The sequence below is a fragment of the Talpa occidentalis genome, unplaced genomic scaffold (genome assembly GCF_014898055.3).
Source record: "Talpa occidentalis isolate TD23 unplaced genomic scaffold, MPIMG_talOcc4v2.1 talOcc4.4, whole genome shotgun sequence".
Taxonomy (NCBI): Eukaryota; Metazoa; Chordata; class Mammalia; order Eulipotyphla; family Talpidae; genus Talpa; species Talpa occidentalis.
Window position 1 is genome coordinate 3,514,354 of NW_023604295.1, and position 24,246 is coordinate 3,538,599.

Genomic DNA, 24,246 nt, shown 5'->3' on the forward strand with positions numbered 1-24,246 from the left:
TGTTGAGAGCTTTATTTTTAGCCGATGAGAAAAATAGATAATTATGAGTATCCAGAATCTCTGAATTTCATTCATATGGTATCCTTAATACTAAAACCACCAATTGCCAGTATTTGATCAAGAGCAACACAAGAACGGCGTCTGGGTGAGCAAGTGTGCGGGGCATTTTGTGCTCAGCTTAGATTTGCCAACGGAGGCCCCTTGGGATTCCAAGGGAGGACTCGAGGGCCAGGGCCTTGCCAGCGTCTCATGTGAGCTGCAAATGCCTAAAATGCCGCAGAAGTTGTGCACTATTTTATTTCACTTGGCAAGATTCAGAACCTGAATCCTGATTCTTTGCAGACACGTTCGATGCTGTACATGGAATCGTTCGTTTTCTTCTCTCATTTTCTCCATCACACTATGAGAAGCCACATCTCACCTCTGTGGAGGATGCTTTTCCCAGTCACCTCGATTCTTATTCTTTTAAATTCTCCACTTGTCTCTCTTTGTAAGTCTCCTGCGGATGAGCCTCGTTTGCCCTGGAGAACGTTCTCTTTCCCTTGCGGCCGCACCCCGCAGTGTTACAGGGTAAGCTGTGGCGTTACAAAGGCTTCTCTTCAAGCTCGCTGATTCCTTCTACTTCCCTGCCTATAACTCTCCCCAAATCTTGCAGACCTATAACTCAACGCACTGTGACTCTGGGCAAGTCGTTTGGCCTCTCGGCACCTGCAGGCCGCCCGCTGCGCCATAGTCTTGCTAGACATCCCCGTGTTGCTTTGCGGTGTTGCCCGCCTTGGTGTGAAGTAGCTGCACTTGAGTGTTGCTGAGAAAACGTTCAGAACTGGCCTGGCTGGTCACCTGCCTTGCTCCCTTGGGTGCTCTCTGCTGTGCGGACACCCCTGCCCTACCTTGGCTCCGAGAGACCGTGCTCCCTGCTCAGCCACTAAATGAACAGTGGTCTCGGGGGCAGCAAAATCATCCTTTCCTTGTTATCTGCATTCACCTCTCCTCCCGTTAATGTGGTCCATCACCCAGCCTACGAGCCCTCCCGGTATTCAGTGGTTCCCAGTCTTACCTCCTGGTCTAGAGCCAGCTCCTAATTGACATCTCACCTTGTGAACTTCGGCTTTAGGTACAATCCTGCTCTCTCCTCCCCAATCCTGTGTTTCTCAAATCTCCCCATCTCAGTACGGGAGAAGCACTCTTCCCAGCCACTGAGGCCAACAGAACAAAAAAAAGTCCAGAAGCTGCAACTTGCCCGAGTCCCGTCCCTTCGCTCTCTGCCTGCTGAGGGCCCCTGGCCCTGTCCGCTCTCCCTCCGGGCTCCGGCTTCCTCACCCCTCGCTTGCATTGATGCCAGGGCATCTCCGTGGGTCCTCCCGGACCACTCATGCATGCTGGCAACGTCTCCTCTACACAGCAGTTGGGGAACCGCCAGAGCATGTCCATCAGTTCGTGAATCGACTTACTCTCCGGCCCCTGTGGCTTCCCCCACGTCGGGGGGAAATAAGTCCGAGCTCTTGGGCATGACCTGGCCCTTGTCCACCTGCAGACGCCGCGTGGAGCCACAGGCCCCGGCTCGGGGGTGCTGGCCTGGGGCTGCTTCTCTGCAGCTGTGCCCGGCTTCTGCGTGCTGTGGAGCGTGACCGCGCGTCCCTGCAATGGGGTGGCCCTTACCAACGAGGTGGTCCTTGTGGAGGGGTGGCCACGAGAGTGATCGTGCCCCTCCTCCCACCTCCTCACCTGGCTATGAGGCGGGGCTTCTCCTTCCCCACGGCCGTCCTGCTTTTCCCCGGCTGCCCGGGACAGTGTCCTCGCGGGAAAGGTTTTCACCTGCACACCTGCTCTGAACTTCACTGGTTTGGAAGCTGGTAGGATGGCAAAGTGCTTCTCAAGCACCCATTGCCCCCAGGTCAGGGTCCCCATCCTAATCTGCATCTTCCTCACCTGGCTGGAGGCTGCTCTGGGCGAGAACGCGGGGATGACTCCTGGCATCGCGTGCTCACAGCGGCGCACGCTCTCTCGTTATGGTCTTGATTTTCTGAACATCCCTCATGGCGACAGCAGCTGAGAAGTGAGCCGACGTGCATCTGCCCTGACTCTTGCTCCTGCCTCCCGCCCTCTAAGGTAAAGGTCATTTCCATCCTTGCTTCATCGCTGTTCTCATAGTTTCTGCCGCCAAACGTGCGCCCCCAGTCACCAGGGTGTAGCTTCGCCTCATTTTCAGTCTTTGTGTAAAGATGATCCTGCTTGTGCGGGGCTGTTTCATGATATTCATCTGTGTGGTCGTGGGCAGCGGTGGTTTCTTCACGCTCATTCCTGTCGGGTCTAGTGTGTGGCTCAGCCCACCGTACTGATTCTTGGCGCTACCAAAGGGCACTTGGGGCGGTGTTCCTGGCATCGGCCTACGGCGGGCAGTGCGGCTGCAAACACTCCTGTGTCTCTGCACGCGTGCATGCATCTCCCATTAGATTAGGCGCATTAGATCATGGGATCGCGGGGTCTCCCGTGCTGTGCTGTGCTGACTTCTCTGTGACTGCTCCAGTCCACTCTCCATTGCTCCCTGCTCTGCTCCTTGCGGGGACATCGCCAGCTGGACTGCGCGGTCCTCTGTCTGGCAGAGGACTTGCTCTGCAAGTCACATTGTCACAAATCACATGGGGTTCAGCCAATGGAGAAGCAGCAGAAAGATATCCGAGACTGGGAGAGCATTGAGATACTGCCCCTGTTTTCTCCCTTTCGTCACGGTTGGTGATGACTTTTCCGTCTCGGGAAAGTCACAGTTCTTGTCTCCTGTCCTTTTCTACACTTAGAGCCACAGCCGTGTCGGTTCCTAGGTGCTAAAACCCACTGCCTCCCTTGTCTTTCTGAGCCTAAGGGTGGAAATGGTCCTGGGCTTGTGAGCTCTGAGACCTCATCACCCTTTGCTTTCTACTAAATTCCGCTCTTACCTTTCCATTCTTTCATAAAACCCTCTTCAGCCAGCTCTTTGAATATGCTCTCTGCTTCCCTCCAGAGCCGAGGCTGATAAATACTTATTTTCCAAACCCCATCTCCATAGTTTTACCAAAAAATATTGTTCATCTTCTTCATTTTGACATTCTGGTGTCAAAATTATCCATTATCTCATTTGGATTGAATTTTCACTTCTTGGATTTAATTTGAACTGCTTGGATTTACTTCTGGGATTGATATGTTTAAAAGGTATTTGATGGCATCTTCTGTGACTGCCGATTCAGCTTTCTCCCCAGATTTTTCATTGGATTGTGTGTCTTCTGTATTTATTGGGATTCTTTTCGTGCTCTGGATATGAGTGGTAGGCTAGATCTGTTAAGAATATTGTCTTCTATTCCATGGCTTACTTTTTTATTTTTGTAACAGTATCTTTTGATGAAAAGTTCTAATTTTTCTTAGTTTTAATGTGGTTTGATGGATCAGTCTTTCCCTTTTTAGTGTTTTGTGTTTTGTTTATAAAATCTTGCCTGTGCTAAAGTCCTGAAGATAGCTTTCTCTGTCTTGTTCCAGAAACTTTGCTTTACCTCTCACATTTCCTGGAATTCACCTGGAATTATTGTTTTTAAAGATGATTTTTTTTTAAGATTTATTTATATAAGAACCGGGGTACAGGCCAGATGCACGGGAGGGTGAGAGGATTCACCAGAGACAGAGCAGGGAACAGAACAGGCAGACTGACGAAATACACTGCTGAGGGGAGCAGCGGTCGAGACAGGAGAGTTCTGCCGCACCATGTGGGTATCTCCCAGGCAGGCTGAGATCGACCCCGCACTGCAGAGGTTGTGGACAGCTTCACAGCGCTACGCTCAACCGCCTGTGCCACCAGGGAGGGCCTCACCTGGAATTATTGTGATGGTGTGAGTAAAATCTCAAGTTGTATATCCTGTTTCACTGGCACCATTTTCTAAGAATTCCTTTCTTTACTGCTCAGCAAGTCACATTGTCAAAAATCACTTTCTGAGCTCCCTTTTCCTTGTTTTGTTAGTTGATACCTGCGTGAGTTTCACTCTAGGCCTTGAGTATGACCACAGAGGACTCTTGTTTAAGAGGATGGCATATGTCCTTGACACATACGTTTTCTTACAAAGTTTACATTCAGTTTGTCAAGTTCTGTAAAAATCTTGTTGTGATTTTGATCACATCTACATGGAATCTGTGGATCTGTTAGAAGAGAGTTGGTGTCTTTACAGTATTAAGCCTTCCAGTCTATGACTATGGTTATAGCTGTTCTCTTACCGAGGTCTTTTTTCAGTAGAATTTGGTAGTTTTCTGTGTAAAGGTCCTGCACACCTTATATTAGATTTATTCCCAGAGGGCAAACAAGATATTTGTGATGCTAATGAAAATAAGGTGTCATTTTAAAATTTCATTTTCTGTTGGTGCTGATAGAGAGAAATAAAGTTGGTTTTCTATAGCTGGCAAACTCCCCACTCTTAGTCGTTCTCATGATTTATTCTAAATTTACCAAGTTTCTGATTGATAGACGTCCAATTTGTTCTCATTTGTTGATATTAAGAGTGGCTTAGTGAACATTCTTGTCTCTCTCTCTGTGGTGACTATTTCTAAAGGTTGGATTTATAGACTAGAAATTGCCGGATCAAGGGAGCAGTTACCGTCCAATGAGATATTACTCTGCCAATATCCATGAACAGGAGTGCCCTTTCTTCCACGTTCTTGCACTGCTGCAAAAATTAATTTTTTTTTTCATTTTTCATCATATGGATATACCCAAAATACATCTTGGTTCCCTCATTTTTATTTTCTGAAGTTTCTTTTCATATTTATTGGATAATTTCCAAAGTGTGGAATTTTGTGGTAGTGATTTGCCTTTGTACTAGTTCTTTTGTTTTTACTGAGATTAAACGATGTATACCATTGTATTGATATGAAGTGTATGACACAGTGATTTGACAGATGTGTATGTTATGAAGTGATTAACATCTCTCACCACAAATCTTGTTTCTTATGAAAATAACTTTTAACATCTACTCTTTGGGCCCTCCCTGGTGGTGCAAGGGTTAAAGTCTCAGCGCTATCAAGCTGTTGGCAGCCATTGCAACCTGAGTCCCATCTCCAGCCAGGGAGCTACCCACAGGGCGCAGCAGACCTCTCCTGTCTCCCTGCTGCTCCCCTCAGCAGTGTGTTTCAGTCAATCTGCCTGTTCTGCTCCCCGCGTGTCTCTGGTGAATCCTCTCACCTCCCCCCACCCCCAACCTCTGACTACACCCCAGCTCTTGTATGCATAAATAAATAAAATTTTTTTAAAAAATCTAATTTTTAAATCAACTTTCAAATATATATAACAGAGTATTGCTAACTGCACTCTACTCTGTGCACTCCCAGGACTCCTTTATCTTGTAATCAGAAGTGTGGACCTTTTGCTAACCTGCTCCCATTGTGGCCATACCCCTTCCTCTCCCATCTGCCTCCAACCTCTGGCAAACACCAGTCTGTTCTTTGTACAGTTAAGTCCTCACTTACCATTGTCTGGAGGCTTCTAAGGCATATTTCTCGTCAGACAAACATCACCAACTTTCCTTGTAAAGACCCCAGATGCTTCTAATGCAAAACCATCCCTTGTTTTCATGCATTTCCAGTTCAGGTTCCTGGTGGCTTCAGTCTCTTTGAGCTGCTCCAGGCGCAAGATGGCTCCACCCTGAATAGGAAGCTCTTGACTGCAGGACGTGTCACACCCCTCACACCCACTCCCACTGGGACCCCTGAGACCCCACAGTGAGCCTCCCGTGCACGCCTTTGGGAGGTAGGAGGAAGCCAGAGACCCACAGGAAACACTGGACACAGGGAGGCTGTGTCGAGGCCACACAGGCAATGCCTCTGGCTGGGACAGGATTGTTCTCTCCCATCTGTATCCTAATGAAATGTCACTGAACAAAGTAACATTATTTGAGGGCTTGTTGAGTTATTTAAAAAAAACATAAGCTAATACAGTCTTTGTTTCTCTGGCTTATTTCTCTTACTTACATCCTCTGACTTATTTCACTTAGAGGGTGCCCCCCAGATCCATCCTTCTTGTTGCAAGTGGTAGGTTTTCCTTCTTTTTTTATGACTGAATAATATCCAATTGTGTATATTATATGCATATGCTATATGTTTGCTACATATTCCATTGTATATTTTATATACATATATAAGACAACTTCTTTATCAGTGCATCCGTCCATGGATAATGCTGCAATTGAACAGGGTGCCAATATCTTTTTGAGATAATGATTTTGCTTCCTTTAGATAAATACCCAGGAGTTGAATTGTTGGATCATAGGGTAGTTCTATTTTTATTTTTTTTGAGGAGTCCATGTCCTGTTTTCCATGGTGCCTGCGCCAGTTTACGTCCTTGCCAGTGATACATGAGGTCCTGTTCCCACAGCCTCGCCAGCACGTGTCATTTTGATGATGGCCATGCTAATGGGCGCAAGATGTTTCACTGGGCTTAGATTTGCATTTCTGATGAAGACTGATGTCAAGCACTTCTCCAGTTCTGTTATGTCCTGCTAGGTGGAACAGCCAGCCCACTCTTGTACAAGTGCTGGATGTTTGTTTACACCTTGTCTTGCGGCCAGAAGTGTTGTTTGACAACGCTCTCCGTCATTGGCTGGCGGCCGCCGAAACAAGACTGAATTGCAAAGGTAATCAAATAGAATGGCCCCCGTTCCTGTGTTTCTCAGCTGGGATGTCTTAGCCTTCACCCTCAGGGACACTGGCAGATTCTAAAGACGGTTATGATGTCATAACTGCAGGGGGAGGTGCCGGGGAGGCAGCTGAGGAGGCAAACAAACATCACACAAGGCACAGGACAGCCCCACAGCAGTTACCCAAAATGGTGGGGCCACGGTTGAGAAACCAAGTCTATTCTAAATGACCTTCCTGTGCTGCTGTGATTTGTTCTTTCATAAGTAAATTGTAGACCATATGGTGTGTGTTTCAGCAATTGGGAAGTGTCTTAACAATCGATGATAAGAACGTATCGCGGCTGATTTTGTTTGACAGAATTATTGTTTTTCCTGGAGCGACATTAAATCACCTTGCGCTTTCCCCCTTCCCGGCTGCCGTATCGGCGATGAGCTAGGAGGTGCTTGCGTCTGAAGCTTTCCCTCATCTGCACGTGAACATGAATTTAATTTAACGCAGAAGTAGGACGTGCCGTTTGCGGCAGGACAGTGCCATCCCCATTACCTGTCTGGTCTTGCACCTGTAACTGTCCCACTTTTGCTTGCTCTTGGGCAACAGTGTTCACTGTCGGGCAATTTTTACATTTGGTTTTATGTTCAAGTAAGTTTCTATCGGCTTTAGGAACCAGACATAACATTGACAGCATGTTCAAGCATCTTCCTTTGGGAGGCTGTGAATCATTCTTGTGTCTGTTGATTTAGGTCCATCACATGGAAAGTCAGGAGAAAGACTGAAGAAGAAAATGGTTTCCATGTTAAGGAAATATTTTGGGTTGTTCACTTTTTTTAAAGTCTAACCCTCTGTGTTTTCTTACACTTACAAGCAGTCTGATCACCCAAGGAATCCTGCATTAGCTGAATCTCGGGAAAAGGTGGCAATAAGAATCTCTAATTTTCAGTGAATCTCTCTCCTGGATCTTGATGTGCTTCCAGCAAGCATCTGAACTCAGACACAGTCAGATGGCAGCGCAGACTCAGCAGGCCGAGCTGGTATTCCTGGCTGTTCCAGAGAAAACTCGCATGTGTTCCAAGAGAAATGGGTTTTAACGTCTACTGTCAAGTCATTTCTGTGTTTCTAAGTGAGAAAAAAAATTAGCCAGCCAAAAGGTGGCTGCATGGTCATCAGAGTGGTCATCCGAGTGGTCTGCATCACCCCTGCCTGCCTGGGTCACGAGGCGCCCGTCCTGCCCATCTGGATCTGGTTTGCCCCGGCCCGGGCGGCCGGCACGTGTAGCGCCGCTGCCCGCCACCCCCTGCTCTCTTCAAGACAAAGCGCTCCCACTCCAAAGGCACTGAAGTCCTTTTAACTCCAATTTACAGATTAGGCAAAACCTCTTAGGTGAAGGGTCACCTAAGGCAGTCAAAAAATTTCTTTGTGAACTTCCCAGTTTTCTGGCTGTTAAAGAAAACAATAAAATAAAAAGAGCTCCCCAGTGCAAGAATTCCATAAAACAGAGGCCGGCGTGTGAGACACATTGCTGGTTTCCATTCCTGATGAAAAGCTTGAAACAGCTTTAAGTAATGTGGAATCAAATGTCTTCCAGTCCTCGCTCGGGCTGGGAGGTGAGGTTCTGCTCAGGATCGGAGGCCACGGCAGCTCTCCCTCCAGGACGTTTGGTGTGTGAGCTTGAAAACAAGACATGACCTACCTGCTTCTTGGAAGGACACAGATGTTTGGGGAGAATTCCACTGAGAGTGGCTGTTTATTACAGGCTTTTTTTTCGCGGGGGGGGGGGGGGGCAGGGACGCACACCCAGGACTGTGGTTCTCAGAAACCAAGACCCACAGTGACCTTTGACACAGCAGCTCCTTGCAGGGCTTGGCCTGACCCACCACTGGCACCTTCCAGATGGCTCTGATTACAGTCAGAATTGACTGATGAAACACCCTCCCCTACCTTTTGGCCCCCACCCCTGGCACCCTGGAGGCCTCAGAGAGCACACGGGCGGGCGACAGAGCCTGATTTCTAGGAGGTGACGTTTCAGGGAAAATAATCACATTGCCCCTAAACACGAGCGCTTTTCTTCGAAGTAGCTGGCGGTCCTGAGTTACTGCTTCTCGCTCGCCACCCCCATTTCTGTGGAAGTCACAGTGGGGGAGAGGAATGCTTCCCTGGGGCTCCCTTGGAAAGTCGTCTGGGGTGGATTGGCAGAGATAGCTCCCGGCAGCGAGGACGGGGCACCAGCCGTAGGAAAGCAGCCATGGGCAGGCAGGACGTCAAGGACAGGGCAGCAGGACTGCGCCCCGGGGCGGGGGAGTCCGGGAGATGATCTGGTGGGGGGCTGAGAGGACAGGCACAGGCCTGTGTCCACGTCTCAGTCCTCCTGCTTGAGTCAAATGCTGTTGTGGTTTTGGCGCATTCTCTCTGCAGCGATCACGTAGGTTTTTGTTTGTTTGGCCGAGGCTGCTCTCCGAGCCTGACGGAATGCTGCCTGCGTTGGTGCCGATGGAGATGTGATGAATGGGTGAATAATCACAGAGGACGAATATTTTCTGCTGTAACCATATTGCAAAAATCTCTCTTTGAATAAGGAAACATCTGCTGGAAGTTGTCTTTTAACATCTCCAAAACTTAGTGGCTTAAAAATCACAACCATCTTTTTAACAGTATTATTCCTGGTGGTTCCAGGGCTGGCTGGCCCGAGGCAGGACTTTTGCTCAGGGGTAGGTGGTTGTGGTCAAGTGGAGGTTGGGGTTGGAGTCCCCTTGGATGTTACTTCCCCCGCCAACCCCTCACCCCCGGCTCTGGGGATTGGCACTGGCCTGGCTGTGCTGGTGACAGGCGTGGCTTCTTCGTCCACTTGGGCAGCTCCTAGGGTGCGGGAGGGGTCAGACCACTTGTCTCAAAGAAAACCAGGTGGGAGACATGTCACCTGCACACGTACCCTTGGGGGTCATGGAACTGAACTTACCCAGGTGCTGTGCTGGGTGACTGGCCCCCCAGCCCCCAGGAGTGGGAGCACAGCTCCCCCACCATTGGCGGGGCAGTGCCAGTGTCATCTTCTAGATGGGCACATGTAAGGGGAATGCTCATGGGGCCGTCTTGGGAAATACGGCCACCACGGGTGGTAAGGCAAGTGTCTAGAAATGGCAGCGATTTCTGATCAGTGCCTGTGAAGCCAGCCCAGCTGCCCTAATAGTTGAGCTGGAAATAATTTTAGACAGTGGCTTTGGAAAATGGCAAGGGCTACATATGCTTCGTTCTGGAATTCCGATATATCAGCTGTGAACCCATCATGACGCAGGCAAAGGAGGTCTGCACGGTTGTCCACCCACGCGTGCACGTGTGTATTTCTGTTGCGTAGCCACACACCACCAGGTGGCAGTTACAGAAGTGGATCCAGCCCCAGAGAGAGTGAGAAGGCCTCCCAGAGGCCGTTTGCCTCCCTCACTTCCCTGTGTCTTGTCCTTGACAGTTGCTCTAGAAAGCCACCTGTGGAGTCACCTGGATGTATGCTACGTGTCATGCTGGGTGACAGGCCCACCCGGTGTCCGGGATTGGACAGTCGACGGAGGATTTGGAATTGGGTCTGTCGGGAAAAGAGTTATGGCGGCAGGACACATAGTTTGTCTATCCGTCCATCCATCCATCATCTACCATCAGTCTATCTATACGTATATATGTGTGCACCTGCCTGCCTGCCTGCCGTCTTCTCCATCATCATCCTCATCTGTGCCGTGTGTGTGTGAGTGAGTGTGATGGGGGAGGCAAGGGTGACTCACCATTTAGGTACCAACTCTCAGTGAAAATGTCAGGAATTGCTCAGCAAGCAGTGGAAACCCGGGGGCGCCGGTCATGCTGAGCCTGGAGTTGCTTTGCTCTCCTGCCCGTGTCTCTCACGGCAGGCTGCGTCATGGTCTCCGTGAAGCTGGGCGAGGAGCCCGAGCTGATGCAGTTTTCAGCGCCTCGTCTCCTGTCCCACCTACCTTTGCCATTTAAGTGCAAACATCAACTTTGCTTTCCTCTAAAAATCACAGGCTACCAGACGAGACGCTGCCCTCCTTGTCCTTCTGGAGAGCACGCTGAGAACGACCCTTCGGTCTCCCGCGGGACCCGGAGGGCCGCGTGTTGTCCAGCACGGTTCTGCAGCCTCTTCAGCGGGCTGAGCGCCAACTGCGGCCACTCACTGCCCCCGACGTCCTTGGTACGGGGCCCAACATGGACGGGGAAGGGAAAAAGACAACAGATATTTTTAAGTACAAGTGAGGACGAAAAGGGAGCAATTGCAAAATCAGTTACATTTTTTTTTTTTCAGCAAATATTTTCAAGATGCTGTATTTTGCTTTTGGTGTTCAGCGTTTCGATGGCCTAAAAGTCAGTGTAAGTTGTTAATAGAGTTATTTTCAAGAAAAACCCTTCTTTTCTTTTCTTTTTTAAAGATTTATTTATTTATTTATACAAGCACTGGGTACAGTCAGAAGCGCGGGAGGGTGAGAGAATTCACCAGAGCCAGAGCGGGGAGCAGAGCAGGCAGAAGGACCGAAGGACACTGCTGAGGGGAGCAGCGGGCGGCAGGAGAGGTCTGCGAGCCATGTGGGACCCTCCTCCGGTGGCCGGGGAGCAGCCAGGGATCGAACCGGCACTGTAGAGGCCTCGGGCAGCTTCACAACCCAGCGCTCAACCACTGCGCCACCGGGGAGGCCCCCTTCTTTTATTTTAAAGCTTATTTTATTCCATGCATATATGTACACCATTTTTAAGTTGGCGTTTAGGTCGTGGGCCTCCCTCATCGCACACTCACACACAAAATAGATGATGACGGTGAAGATGATAGATCAATGGGTAAACAGATAGACAGACAGACAGACAGACACAGATAGCGATGGCGATGACTGATAGATCGTAGATAGGTTGATGTGTACATTTTTATAAGTGATACAGTATAAGCCTACTCAAAAATACTCAACCATTTTCTATGTAAAGGAAAGCCTCCTTCACGTATTCCAGCATAATCCATGGCCCTCCCACCGTCCCTCTCCCTGGAGGGGATCTGCTAACATCTGAGTTCAGACCCAGGCGCTAGCACTGAAGCCAGCATTGTCTACACAAAAGCAAACACACTCAACATTCACATGTTATTTTGATGGAATGCGCATTGAACCACCTGGAATCATTGTGGAATATTTTCGAGGGCTTGAAATCATTAATAGTGGTGTGGGACAATTAGATAATTTCCATGGTCAAATCTCTCCCAGAGAAATAAGGTCCTTAGGTGCCTGTACAGAGCTGTACGATTTATCTTCGCTTCATATACGTGTATGTTTCCTTCTGCTCTGGGATAATGAGCAATTGTATTTTTCAAAATAATTCTGAATTCTGAATATTGGACTTTAATTTCACTGGACAAAAATGAGACTGCTTTGCAGCACAATGCTATTAATTCGAGAAAGGTAGTCAAGAACTAGGCTTCCCCTGGGCCTCAGAGGCCATTTGCGGGACATTTAGCTCCCTCTAGTGATGACAGTCCAAGCAGCTGAGAGGGAAATTCCCTGCAGGGCCCTGTCTGGTGTCTCACTGGCAAGTAGACAAAACGCTGTGTTCTGAGCCAGAAGGTGGCTGCTTCCTGAATTTCTTCAGGCAGGATCATTTTTATAGTTGTGGTTAAAGGACACAATTTTATTTACCAGGCAGCTCCACAGCCAGGTAAACTGAGGCTTATCTTCATTGAGAAAACATTCAGAAGGAGGATTCCAGTCAGTTCCCCCCAAAACTGATAGACATTTCAGTTAATTCTTCACACTATATGAGCTGAGGTTTGTGTGGGGAATCGGCGAACATGATGACTCACTGTGTCATTCTTTCGATCCAGTTCAGAATAAACACACTTTCATGGGTGTGAAGTGGAATCAGCCTGCCTTGCCTGAGCCTCTGCAAGGCGCGGGGAGGCCCTCTGCGTGCTTGGGGGGCATACAGCACGGAGAGGGAGTGTAGACAGAATAGTGTGCAGAGAAGGCTCAGACAGATACACTGTAGAGAGCAGTGCAGACGTGGTATAGAGATGCGGTATAGACATGGTATAGACACAGTGTAGACACAGTATAGAGATGCAGTGTAGACAATGTGTAGATACAGTGTAGAGATACAGTGTAGAGATGCAGTGTAGACAATGTGTAGGTACAGTGTAGAGATGCAGTGTAGACACAGCATAGACACAGTGTAGAGATGCAGTGTAGACACTGTGTAGACACAGTGTAGAGATGCAGTGTAGACACAGCATAGACACAGTGTAGAGATGCAGTGTAGACACTGTGTAGACACAGTGTAGAGATGCAGCATCAGGAGGAGACAGTGCAGAGACATCCAGCGTGGCGCTGACGCAGCCAGACAGCTCTGCCATGCAGTGGCCCCAGCACTTCGCGGGGCCCAGGCTCAGTTGAGTCAGCCGCTGCCCGACTTTGCTCGGGCACATGCAATTGCATTTATGCCCAATGTTTTGCTGTTGGCTTCATTTCTGATTCCACTTGGGACATAAATTTTGCTTTGTGTTCACAAATCCACAAGGGAGGAGGTGTAGAAAGAAGGGCCGTCCCTGGACGCAGCCTTTGCAGGGGACAACTGTTAACGCAGCTCTCCAAGTCTTCATTAATCGGGGGGCATGGTCCTGGTCGAGCAGTGAGTATCTTTCTTGAGAAGTAGCATATGTTTCCTTTTACAGCATTTATGAGAGATTTGAGGATCGAGACAAAAATGAATGCTGATATTCAGAATTTTGTAAATGGCACCAACACACTTTTTAAAGAAGCATTTGAAAGTGTGACTTATGATGCAAATCTTAGCTCATCTCAGCAGCCCGGGGCTCTCTCGGGGTTGGTCAGGGCTGGCAGCTGAGGGCCATGACTGGACTCCACACTCTGCTTGGGGGCACTCAGGGGACCCACTGCTGGCTGAGTGACCGAGGCTCAGTGTGGCCTCCAGCTGTGTGGCTGGGGCAGGGGTGCTGCCTGTGGGCGGCCGAGCCTGTGACAGTGGAGCCTGTCAGCTCTGTGCTGTGTCTTGTTATGTGGAGAAAGATCTAATGTCCCGAGTGCTCCCTTGTCATCTGTAGGTGCATGGTGCTTGAAATAGTGCCTTTAAATTGTGTCAAAGTAATTCCCCTGCTCTTAGGGGGCTTTGGCTTTCTTTTTTTTTTCCAACCGGGAGTTAGAAATGGGCACGTTTGGTTGCTGGCTTTGATGTGCCTTTCAGGGGACGGGCGTTGGGCAAGAGCGAGGGGCAGCATCTGAGCACAGACTGCTTGTGCAATGCTGTCCGTGGACATAGTTGCTCCACTCGGACCTCTGGAGCTGAACCTACTACTTCAAAACTGAGGAAATTGCAACTTGGTGTTGAGAAGTTGAGGACTGAGTGTGTGATAACAATTTCCTCGGGTTAGGTTAGTTCAGCTTAACCAAGACGCAGGAGAGTATCTTCACTGCTCGGAGAAAGTGTCGCAACGATAGTTTTTTAATTGGATTATTTCTTCATGGGCTGCTGGAGGGCGTCCTGCACACACACTCACAGATTCACATGCACACACACCACACACATCCGTGCACACACACTTATTCACATGCACCGCACATGTGCACACTCTCACAATGCACACTCACACATTCACATGCACCATGCATGTGCATACCCACACAGTGCACACTCATGCACACACCACACACAACATGCATGTGCACACTCACATGTACACACACCACATGCATACACATGTGTTTGCACACATACACACACACACAACCCTGCTCTGTGGGTTGAACCTGGGATCGTGGAGTCTGCTTTGTGTAGAAGACTCCAGGCCGTGGAAGGGAGGGTGCCTGGCTCTGCCTCTGCTCTCAGACAAATCCCAGTGGACACCAGTGGAAAAGTCCCACTGAGGGATGGAGTTTTCCATTGTGGGGGCAGCTCCAGGCCTGATCCTTATCTGCCGCCGCAGGCCATCCCAGCACGTCCTTCCCCCCGGCGCTCATGAATCATCCCACAGCAGGCGCTTCGGGTCTCGTGTCGTCGAAGGGACGCTGCGCGGCACGGTCATCCCGTGGCTCTGCCCCTCACAAGTCTGCGTCTCACGGGTCAGCCCCAGGCCCTGCAGGTTTGTGTGTGTGGAGGTTGAGTCCACTCACCCCGACTTCCTGAGGCACCCCCTGACTGGACAGAGCCCGCCGTCCTGGTTTCCTGGGTTACCAGACAGGCTAGGGCTGATGCTTGGCCACCCCAGCCTGGAGCGTCTCCTGCGTCTCCCACTCACGTTAGCCGCGAGGAAGACGTGCTGTGCCCCCGGGGGACGCTTGTGAGAGAGTGTGCATTTGCGGGTGCCCCAGCTCTAGGTTTCGGGTCGTAATTGCTATTGAGATGTTTAAAACCAGAACATCTCATGCTCCTTATAGAATGTTTACATTAAAATGGAATTTATGATGCTTGGGAATGCTTTGGAAATACAGTGGAACCAAGGAGAAGGGGGCAGAGGAATAGAAGATCAACCGTCAGTGTGTGTCGGCGACTGCTGCTGTTTCCCTTGTCACTTTTAAATGAAATGAATCTGGGATCTAAATCTCCTTTATAGCCTCATTTTTAACCTCCCAGGAGCATAGAACAGCTGTCTCTGAGGATGCATCTCTGGCCTGGCCTTCAGGAGGCTTTCGCCCATGGTCAGTGCCCAGTGCTCCTCTGACGTGTTGGCGTGTGTCAGCCACGCTTAAGGCAGAGTCCTCCTGTCAACCACAGCCAGTCTTCAATGTGGCTCCCACTGAGATGTTGTGCAGTTACCTCTTGCCGTGCTCACATGTCACGACTTCATCGCCCTCACCAAAGTGCTCTCAACGCGCGTGGCCCTTCCTCCACACCCACCTCACAGCAGGGCTAGTGATGGGACTTGTTGATAGAAAGTGGCAGGACCTGGCTTTAGGCCAAATAAATGGCAGTGCCCCCAGATTGTCACAGGGGATCGTCTACTTCCTTTGCTCACCTGTAGTCGGGCATGAATGGGCTCACGGCGGACTTAGGTGACTTCCCGGGTGCTGGGTCCATGGTGGGGGCGGATGGGGCATGTGATTCATTCTGGCCTCTGCTGTCGTGGACTCTCCAAGCCTTGTCCCGGCCTGCCACGGGGTTTCTGTGTCCCAAGGAGGGTGGAACAGACCTTGTCCTGACAGATGCTCACGGCTGATGGTCTCCAGGCAGGTGCTCCGCCAGATTGTCCTGAAGACTGGTCTGCCCGGTCACCTGCAGGGCGGCTTCCCCCAGGGGGCTCGGGGCTGGAGGGGCAGCTGTAGCCCAGGCTGCTGGAGCAGTCTGGCCTGGCCTGTGCCTGGAAGGGGTGTGGGGTGGGGGTATTGTGGGGAGGGTGGCAGGACACCTGCATTTCAGGTGATTTCCCCTAGGATCACGTTTGGGAAATGGCTTCTGCACCCCTGTGCTCCAGCTGACAGATGTGCCATGGCTCTCAATGGCCAATCAGAGGTTTTTTTTTTTTAAAGATTGATTTATTTATTTATACAAGAACTGGAGTACAGGCCAGAGATGCAGGGGGTGAGAGGATTCACCAGAGACAGAGCAGGGAACAGAACAGGCAGACTGATGAAATACACTGCTGAGGGGAGCAGCGGGCGAGTCAGGAGAGGTCTGCTACGCCATGTGGGTTGTTGCTTCCTGGCCAGGAATCGAACTCATGCTGCAGAGGCTGCGAATTGCTTCATAGATTGTAACTCCTTGCGCCATCAGGGAGGCCCAATCAGAGGTTTTCAAAAGAATATTTTTAAAAGAATAGTCTCGGAGTAGTTAATGCCTTCTTTTAAAAAACCATTAAAAAATGTTAAAGAAGGCCTTTGCATGAAATACTCGAGAACACCAGACTGGTCTGCGGAAGCCAGGGAGCATTCTTTATGGAGATGACAGGACTCCATCGAACATTTATCACTAGAAATGAGGAAGGTTTGCCTTCTTGACATTTTGTAACAGGCTCTACAACCTGCCTCAAGATTGGTATTGTTAGACCTACATTTCTATGTGTTTTCAAAATTAGACACAGTGAAACTTATGGATATAATCTCCAGGAAACAGATCACATAATAGCGCTGGCTTTTGTGCTTGCAAGTATTTAAGCAAAGAAATTAGACTTTAATGAAACAATATGTTTATTGCTTAAAGGAGCCATATGGATCTGTGTGTACCTCTTCATGGCACATAAATAAATACGAGAGGAAGAAAGAGAATGAGCGATAAAGCAAAGCTAGTGATGGGCATCACCCCCAGTGGGAGTAACGGGGGACGGATTTTCAGGGTCCTTTGTAATATCTTGTCCCTTCTCTGTAAGTTTGATATTTGAAAAAAAGTTAAAAATGTCTTCACTATTTGATCTAAATTCATCAAGAGCCACGGCGTTAAGCCAGAGCTTCTAGAAGAACTAGCCCTGGCTGAGAACGCTGGTGCTTTCTGCCCAGGAGCACAGCACGGGCGGGGTGAGGGATGGGTCTGGCGGAAGGTTCTTCCCAGGCTATTTGTTAGCACAAGGGCCTTGGTGCTTGGGGCTGCTTTTGGGGGACCCGTTGGGACTCTGTGATTAACATTTCAACTGAAGATTCTTAGGGGCCACACGCCAGGAGTCTCGGGGCGCTGAGTGTTTCTCTGCTCTCCTGCATCCTTGTGGAAGCAGCCCAGATAAAACAACTCAGGACTTTGAAATTTTAGGGGAAACAAAGTTTTAATCAGCCTGCCATCTCAGTCATTGTTCCGAGATGAAAAGAGCGGAAATCAACATTCCCCTCAAAATGCAGATGCTGAGAACTTGTCAGGTCCTGAGTTTTTGCACAAAACAAGATTTTTTATATTTTCTTGCTTTCATTTCTCCTTCCCTGCCCCTCCCTGCCCCTTTTCTCTTTCTCTCCCTCTTTGTACTCCATCTCCTCTCCACCCGCCTCGTCTCCTTTCATCCTAATGAGAGTAAGTCCAGGGAAGAGAAAAGATAGGGCCACTGGGCCGCTCTCTGACCTCTGACCCAGGTGGGCCAGGGTCGGGTGAAGCTGGCCGGGCGAGCACCCCCTCTGAGCCGAGGCCCGGGTGACTCAAGCACTGCCCCGCGGTGCTGCGCGGTGCCCTGCTGACACATCCCTGGACGGTCCCCGTTCGTGCTGCTGGATTCAAAGCAAAACGTTGTTTCTTCCAGAGAACAAGTAATTTCCTGAGAATGAGTAATTAAAGCCTGAAACCCTCTGAGGAATGTTGGGGCTTCCATTAGCAGGACTTCCTTCGAGTGGAAAACAGGCGTGTGGCCATGAACCTGCAGCTTGGACTCTGGGCTTCTGCGAGGCCCAGGCCGCTATTGTCTGCAGGGCCGACTTTCATCAGAGGGGCCGCGGGCGCGGACACTGCAGCCCTGTGTAGTCATGTTAGTTATTTCGAGTTTCAAGGATATTTCAACAGATTTATTTTTCTGCGTTGCTTAATTCCAGAGTCTTTGCATTTTCAACTTGTTCATTGTGGAGCCAGTGGAAATTCTGCATGTTTGGAGGAGAGGACAAAACTGTTCTGGAACATTCCCTTGCGATGTTGAATAAAGGAAGGTGTTATAAAAAGCCAGTGCCTATTCTTAAACGCCGTCATCTGTGAAGGTGAGGCAAGCTCCACCTGCAGAGTTTCCTTCTGGAAGAAAGGAGCGGGGGAGAGGCATGAGGCAGGTGCGGGGGGTGGGTGCCGAGGGCCTGGCACCCGCCACCCGCCAGGCCCGGCCCCCAGGGAGGCGCAGCCACGCGGAGTCCACCCACATCTGCATCCTGGCCTGGCTCGGCGTGTCACACGCGCACACTGGCTCACACCTGCTGTGCAGGCCTATCCCAGGCACTGGATGCTTTTTTTTCAAAAATTAAAAAAAAAAAAACCCTCCTGGCTGCCTATCATTAAGAAAAACAACATTGTTTTCAGGGTCTCTTATCTCTCCACTTCCAAATATCCTGTTTCTTCGGGCTGGGCGGTCGGGACCAATAGGAACCTCTTCCTGCCATTGGCTGACTTCATTTCCCAGACTTAGCACAATCTCATCCGCTCTAAACAACCTCATCAAAACTCCTTTCTGGTCAGAGAGAAGCAATAATTATTATTAACATTTATTAACGATCAATAAACTTGATCGCGTTATGGCCAGCACTATTAAGGTAAGGAGGGGGCTCCTTTTCGTTTGACCAAATCTTGTGCCTGTTACTGTTTTCTTTGGTTTCCTTTATCAAGGCAGATAAGTCGGTGTTGGGTAACACCCCCACTGCCACAATAGAGGACAACAAGATTTCCTTTGCACTGCCTAGTAAATTTCCTTTTTCCTACTCCAACCATCCGCAAGGCTTAAAAACTTCAAACTCAGAAAAAAATTGGGGTTTCTAAATTCACAGTTGAGGGCTGTGGATGACTTTTGCAAAGGCTTTGCCGAGCGCTTCTGAATTTTGGTTTTCTTTGACTCTCCCGAACGGTGCCTGGATGCGTGTCTGCTGGGAGGCGACAGACGTGAGAGGCTGGAGGGTAGGGTCGCAGGCAGAGATGGGCGCGGAGGGGCTGCATTTGGGATGCTCTGGATTCACCCCCTGGCATCGGGGGCACCGGCTTGTCCCAGTGGGAACGTAGAGATGCCGCCAGTGGCCGTCGGGTATGGGACACGCGAGCTTGACTTGATTTTCGGGACCCTCGGGATGAGAGTGAGCGATCTCCTAACTCAAAGGGCGGTAACTCGCTGTTCGGTTATGTACTGACTTTTAATAAAACACCTACTTCTCTGGGCTGCGAGTAGATTTTCTTCCCCGCGGTGCTTGCTTTGTGGGTCTGGGGGAGCCAGGGCTGGTGGTGTGTGGCCTGACGCGTCTTTATTTGCCAATGTTTCTAGAAGATAACAGGTAGGGAGGAACATGGGGGAGATCCTTCCAGGCGGAGCCCTAAATGTGGCCTTTCGTGGAAACGAAGCCGATTTGATGGTTAATGCAAGTCATCGGCTTGGAGACTGAAGGGGGTCGATGAGATGTTTTCAAGGCCTCCTGTCCGGGCGACATTTGTGAATGAGAGAAACAGCAGCAAAAACAGATCCTGAAAGGAAAAATCCTGCTCTGTGGGTTGCCTGTCTTTAGTTTTGGGTGCGTAGCGGGGAGACGTCTTTGGTTGTGCTTTTAAGGGTTTTTAGTTCGTTTGAAAGCTCACGGATCTAGAAGTTTGCCTAGAATCAAGCCAAGGCAATTTCAAAAATCCTGCTTAATTGGGTATTTTTGTAATTTGAGATGTTTGTATGAGAGGATTCGATTCCCACCCCCGTATATACTGTTTCGGCAGTTCTGTTCAGTTTTGATTTCCCAAGGTATATTTTATTTCTCAAGGTATGCTCAGTCTGTATAAAAAGTTTATTTATCAAAGACTTTCACCTCATAGAGCTTTTTCTTTCTTTGTCTTCGGGGACTGGAATCTGATGAAATACAGCTATCATGGAAAAAGATTTTAGTACTGGGGCTTGAGGGGCTTCCATTTTAACTGTACAAACAGAAATTGCTTGATTTTATAATCCAAAAGTGTTACCCTTTTTTGTTCTTATTTTCCCCCTTAACCGGGTCCATATTTCATAGCAATTAAATCATATGCTCTTAGTAGATCTTGAGTAGCTTAAATGCAGTTGTGTGTGTGATGTGTGTGCGCGTTTAAAACATCATTGGCTTTCAGGACATTGAAATAACAGAACCTCCTTTTGAATATGGGGTATGGTTTGCAAAACATGCAAATTGTTACACTGTTTACTTTAAAATGTACAATTGAAGATATTTTTGAAGCTTGAACGTTTTGTACTTCAGAGTAGATTTTGAGAAATAGTTTTCATACTTGTCTGCACCTTGCTTCACTTATACCACTTTATAGCCCTGCTTTAGATGTAGGCTGTGTATATCTCAAGTGAACTTTTAAAATGGCTTCAAGTGATTTTTTTTTAACCCTCTGTTAAAATAAAATAGCCCCGCTTTATAGGTAACTTCCTTTAAGACTTGTTTCTGTTAGACTTCCTGCGTAATGAGATGAGTTTATGGACTTGTTTATAGAGTGGGGAAAGGGGACCTTGAGTCTGCTGAGTCGTTTTAATTATGTTAGTGCAAAGCTCAAATTAGCATAGGGAAAATTACGGCTGTCGGGTGGATTTAGGAAACAGTCTCTCATCCACACGATTTCCAGTCTCAAACACACTCTGCTTTTTGTTGTTTAAATAACGGAGTCAATTTGTCGATTAAGGATCAGATGCACCGGATCTGTGAAGTAGTGCTCTACATCTGAGTGAGCTTTTTTCATCAATATTTGTAAGCCCGGCCAGGCACTGGGAACAGCTAAATGTTCTTCTCCCGTCTTTGCGGATCTCACCGTTATTTTCCCTTGGTAATTTGGAACTGGGAACCAAATGCTTCAGTTGAAGAAGTAAGGGAATTTTCAGAGGTTATAGGGGAATGCCTGTGTATCTCTAAGTGTCTGTGGATTCTAAAATCAGATGAAGACCTCTGGCAGGCTTGTGTGATAAGGCACTGAGGTTTCATGGTGATTCCTCCTGTGGGATCCTCGGCTGGGCTGGGGCCTCCACCTGCCTCTGTGCCGTCTGACCACACCGAGGGGTGCTCGACACCCCTCCCTCCTCCCTCCGGCACAGCCCCTGTTTGCTGGGGATTGAAAGAGGTCTGTCCTGAGCCATCGAACTTGAACTTGATCGTGCTGCAGGCAGTCAGGACTTTCAATCCAGCCCCTCAAAGACTTACCTGATCCTTCTGAGTGCCATGGGCCGCTGGGGAGGCCGAACGAAGCCTGCAATCCCAGAATAACACTTTCAGACGCTTGACATGCGGTGCATAGAATTACGGGGAAGCCAATTCTATGGAAAGACCTTTCCATCTTTGGACTCCCTGGGTGGTCGTGAACCCAGTTACCACCCATTATCTCAGCGTTCACAGATCTTGAGTCTTTAAACTGGGAACGTGGAAATTTTCCTTTACACAGAGAGCTGACCTTGGAGGACCAGGAGCGAGCCGACCGCAAACAGCAGCCAAGTGGAGAGCCCCTCAGCAGGGCAGCTGCTCACGAGGCTTGATGAGGGCACACAGTTGTGATTTTCATTAGTTGCTTAAAGAAGTTGCTTTCTTGGATTTAACAGAGGTTGGAGGGTTTGATGATAATTGAGGCGTGAAGTGTTAATTTCCAAGCCGTGTCTGTCTCCTGCCTTGCCCAGAGCAGGCGCACGCGTTCTCTGTTTGCCTGCGTGAAGGAGACATTAAAAAACTAAGGGTTCTATGAAGAAAGTGCATGTCCTTGTAGGATTCTGATGGGTGTGATGCCTGAGCTTAGGAGCTCTAGGGCTCCAGTAGCGGATGGGCCTTCAGTCCACAGGCTTGAGGGGAACATGACTTGTTTTGCTTTGTGACTCTGGGGCCTTGGGAACAGTGGCGAGGAGGTGAGATGAAGATGTCGATTGGGCTCTCCTGCCATGTCACGGAGCGGCAGACCCCCAATATTCAGGGCCACCTACGCATGACACAACAGCCCATTATCTCAGCAAGACTGGCTGCTGGCATTGGTGGGTCACTGGGAGGCACAGCGCCTGGCCCCTGCTGTCTGTGTGTGTGTGTGTGTGTGTGTGTGCTCTTACACCCACAGCACCCTGACTCAGTGACCCTGGAAAGGAGAGTTGGGACTGATGGAATTTGCAGATATTTCTCCCATTAAGTACGCCCGTGTGGGACTGCAGTGCTCTCAGAGAATGTTCTGGAACTCCGAACTGTTTCTTAATTACCTATTCTTTCTTTAAAACGATTATTTCATTTTTTTAAAAAAAGATAACTTTCTTTACAAATACCCACAAAGGCACAATACATATGCTTGTTAACGGGGATTGTGCTAATGAGCGAACTAAGTCAGAGGCAGAAAGACAAATACCGGATGATTTCACTCATGTGTGCAATAGAGAAAAACAAAACAAAGGAACAGACAAAACTAAGCCAAAAAAAATCTTAGAAATCTGACTGCAGAAGTGAGGCTCTCAGAGGGAGGGCAGGGAGTGGGGAGCAATGTGGGGAGGGGCGCAGTGGACTGTGGGGGATCATGGGTGCCGTGGTAGTGGGTGGGGTGCGATAACATACAACTGAGGGGTGTGAACTTGTACCTCTAAATCATGTAAACCACTGTTGCCTTGGTTTTTAAAAATGCAATAAGAATGTTTTTTTAATTAAAAAATAAATAACTAGAACAGCTATTGCCGATACAGCAGGAAACATTATTCTGCGCTGGGAAGGTCAGCGGGAGAGTCCCTCTGTGGCTGAGGAGCCCCAGGCAGCAGACTCCCCCTTGGCATCTGACAACTTGGCAGATGCATTGATTTAACAGCTGATGCCGAAGAAAATCACCACGCGAGAGGTCATGGGAAAGCCGGCCCGGGGGTTTGCTCCGAGGTGCTGATCTTCTGTCGTGGCTGTCTGACACACTCTCCAGACTTTCCCAGGGTCGGGCAGCTCCCGCCACCCCGGCCAGCCTTGCTCTGTGCCGACCGGACAGAGGATGGCCGTCCTCAGCTCTGGGCGCCATCCGCTCACCCCTGAGGCTGCTTTTCTTCTATTCCTTGGCTCTTGCATCCCTGCTGGTTCTACGGCGGTGGGCCTGGGACCTCCCCTGACTCGCCTCAGTCGGCTCACCTGTGAGATGGGGCTATGCTGGCTGCTGTCTCGTGGGAAGCAGGTCTGCCCAGCCTCTAGTGGGCGCTCGTACATGCCAGATGCCCTTGGACCAGCTAGGTCATTTCGCCTTTTCCGGTCAATGGCATGGTCCCGGGGCCCTGCCGGGATACTCTCTAGGTTTCTGTTACCCTGGAGTTGCCAGCCTCTGCTCCAGTGTTTCCAGGGAGACAGGAATGACCAGGGTCACTTCTGTAGCCTCCCCCACAGCAACACACGCAGGGCAGGGCTCGCCAGGGCAGGGCTCGCCAGGTCAGGGGTGCAGGCTGAGCGCCCGGGGCGCCCTCGAGGCCAGACTGGTCAGAGGCCAGGAGGGCGGCTGTTTGCTGGGGGCTGAAGGATGACGCCCCTTGGACCTGGCGAGGGCAGGAGCGGACATCCTGGGAGATGCCCGCATGGGTCTGTTTCCTCCTCGATGTTGAAAAATGCATCTTGTTCTGCACAAATCATAGTGCTAGGCCCTGTCATTATAGAAAACATAATCCATAGATATCAGTGGCCCCTGATCTCAACGGGGGAAAATATCAGCATGTCGTGCACCCACCTGCTGAGTGTCCGTGGTCCTCTTTCTCCCCACCGGCGGCCTGCTTGGCCAGCTGACATCACAGGTCAGCCTTTGCCCCATGGTGCTAAGATATTTCCATAAGAGTATTTTTCTGCTTAATTCCATTCCCTCTAAAATAAGTATAATTTACACCATCGGTGTCCCGTGTGGGAGATAATACCGTGCCCTGTTCTCCACGTCACGCGGCAGTGAACCTTCTATATAATTTCCTTAAAAATTCACTTTATTAGTATTGGTGCTTAGGAAAGGAATGGCGGGGCCATTCCATTTTTTTTTTTTAGTTCTGCCAAATTTAAGCGT

At 49.4% G+C, this 24,246-nt stretch overlaps 1 protein-coding gene across 3 annotated transcripts in view; it reads left to right on the forward strand.

The window, feature by feature from the left end:
* The window catches only part of ERG (ETS transcription factor ERG), a 145,197-nt gene that overhangs the window by 35,131 nt on the left and 85,820 nt on the right, over positions 1-24,246 (forward strand). The window contains exon 1 of one of the 3 annotated variants that reach the window (XM_037524941.1): positions 18,687-18,818. The exons of 1 other annotated variant lie outside the window; for it this stretch is intronic. In XM_037524941.1, the coding sequence (XP_037380838.1) occupies positions 18,801-18,818 (18 nt within the window). In that variant the 5' untranslated portion in view covers positions 18,687-18,800. Of the gene's footprint in view, positions 1-18,686; positions 18,819-24,246 lie in introns of those variants that run through there. One more of the 3 variants, XM_037524942.2, reaches the window with a different exon arrangement.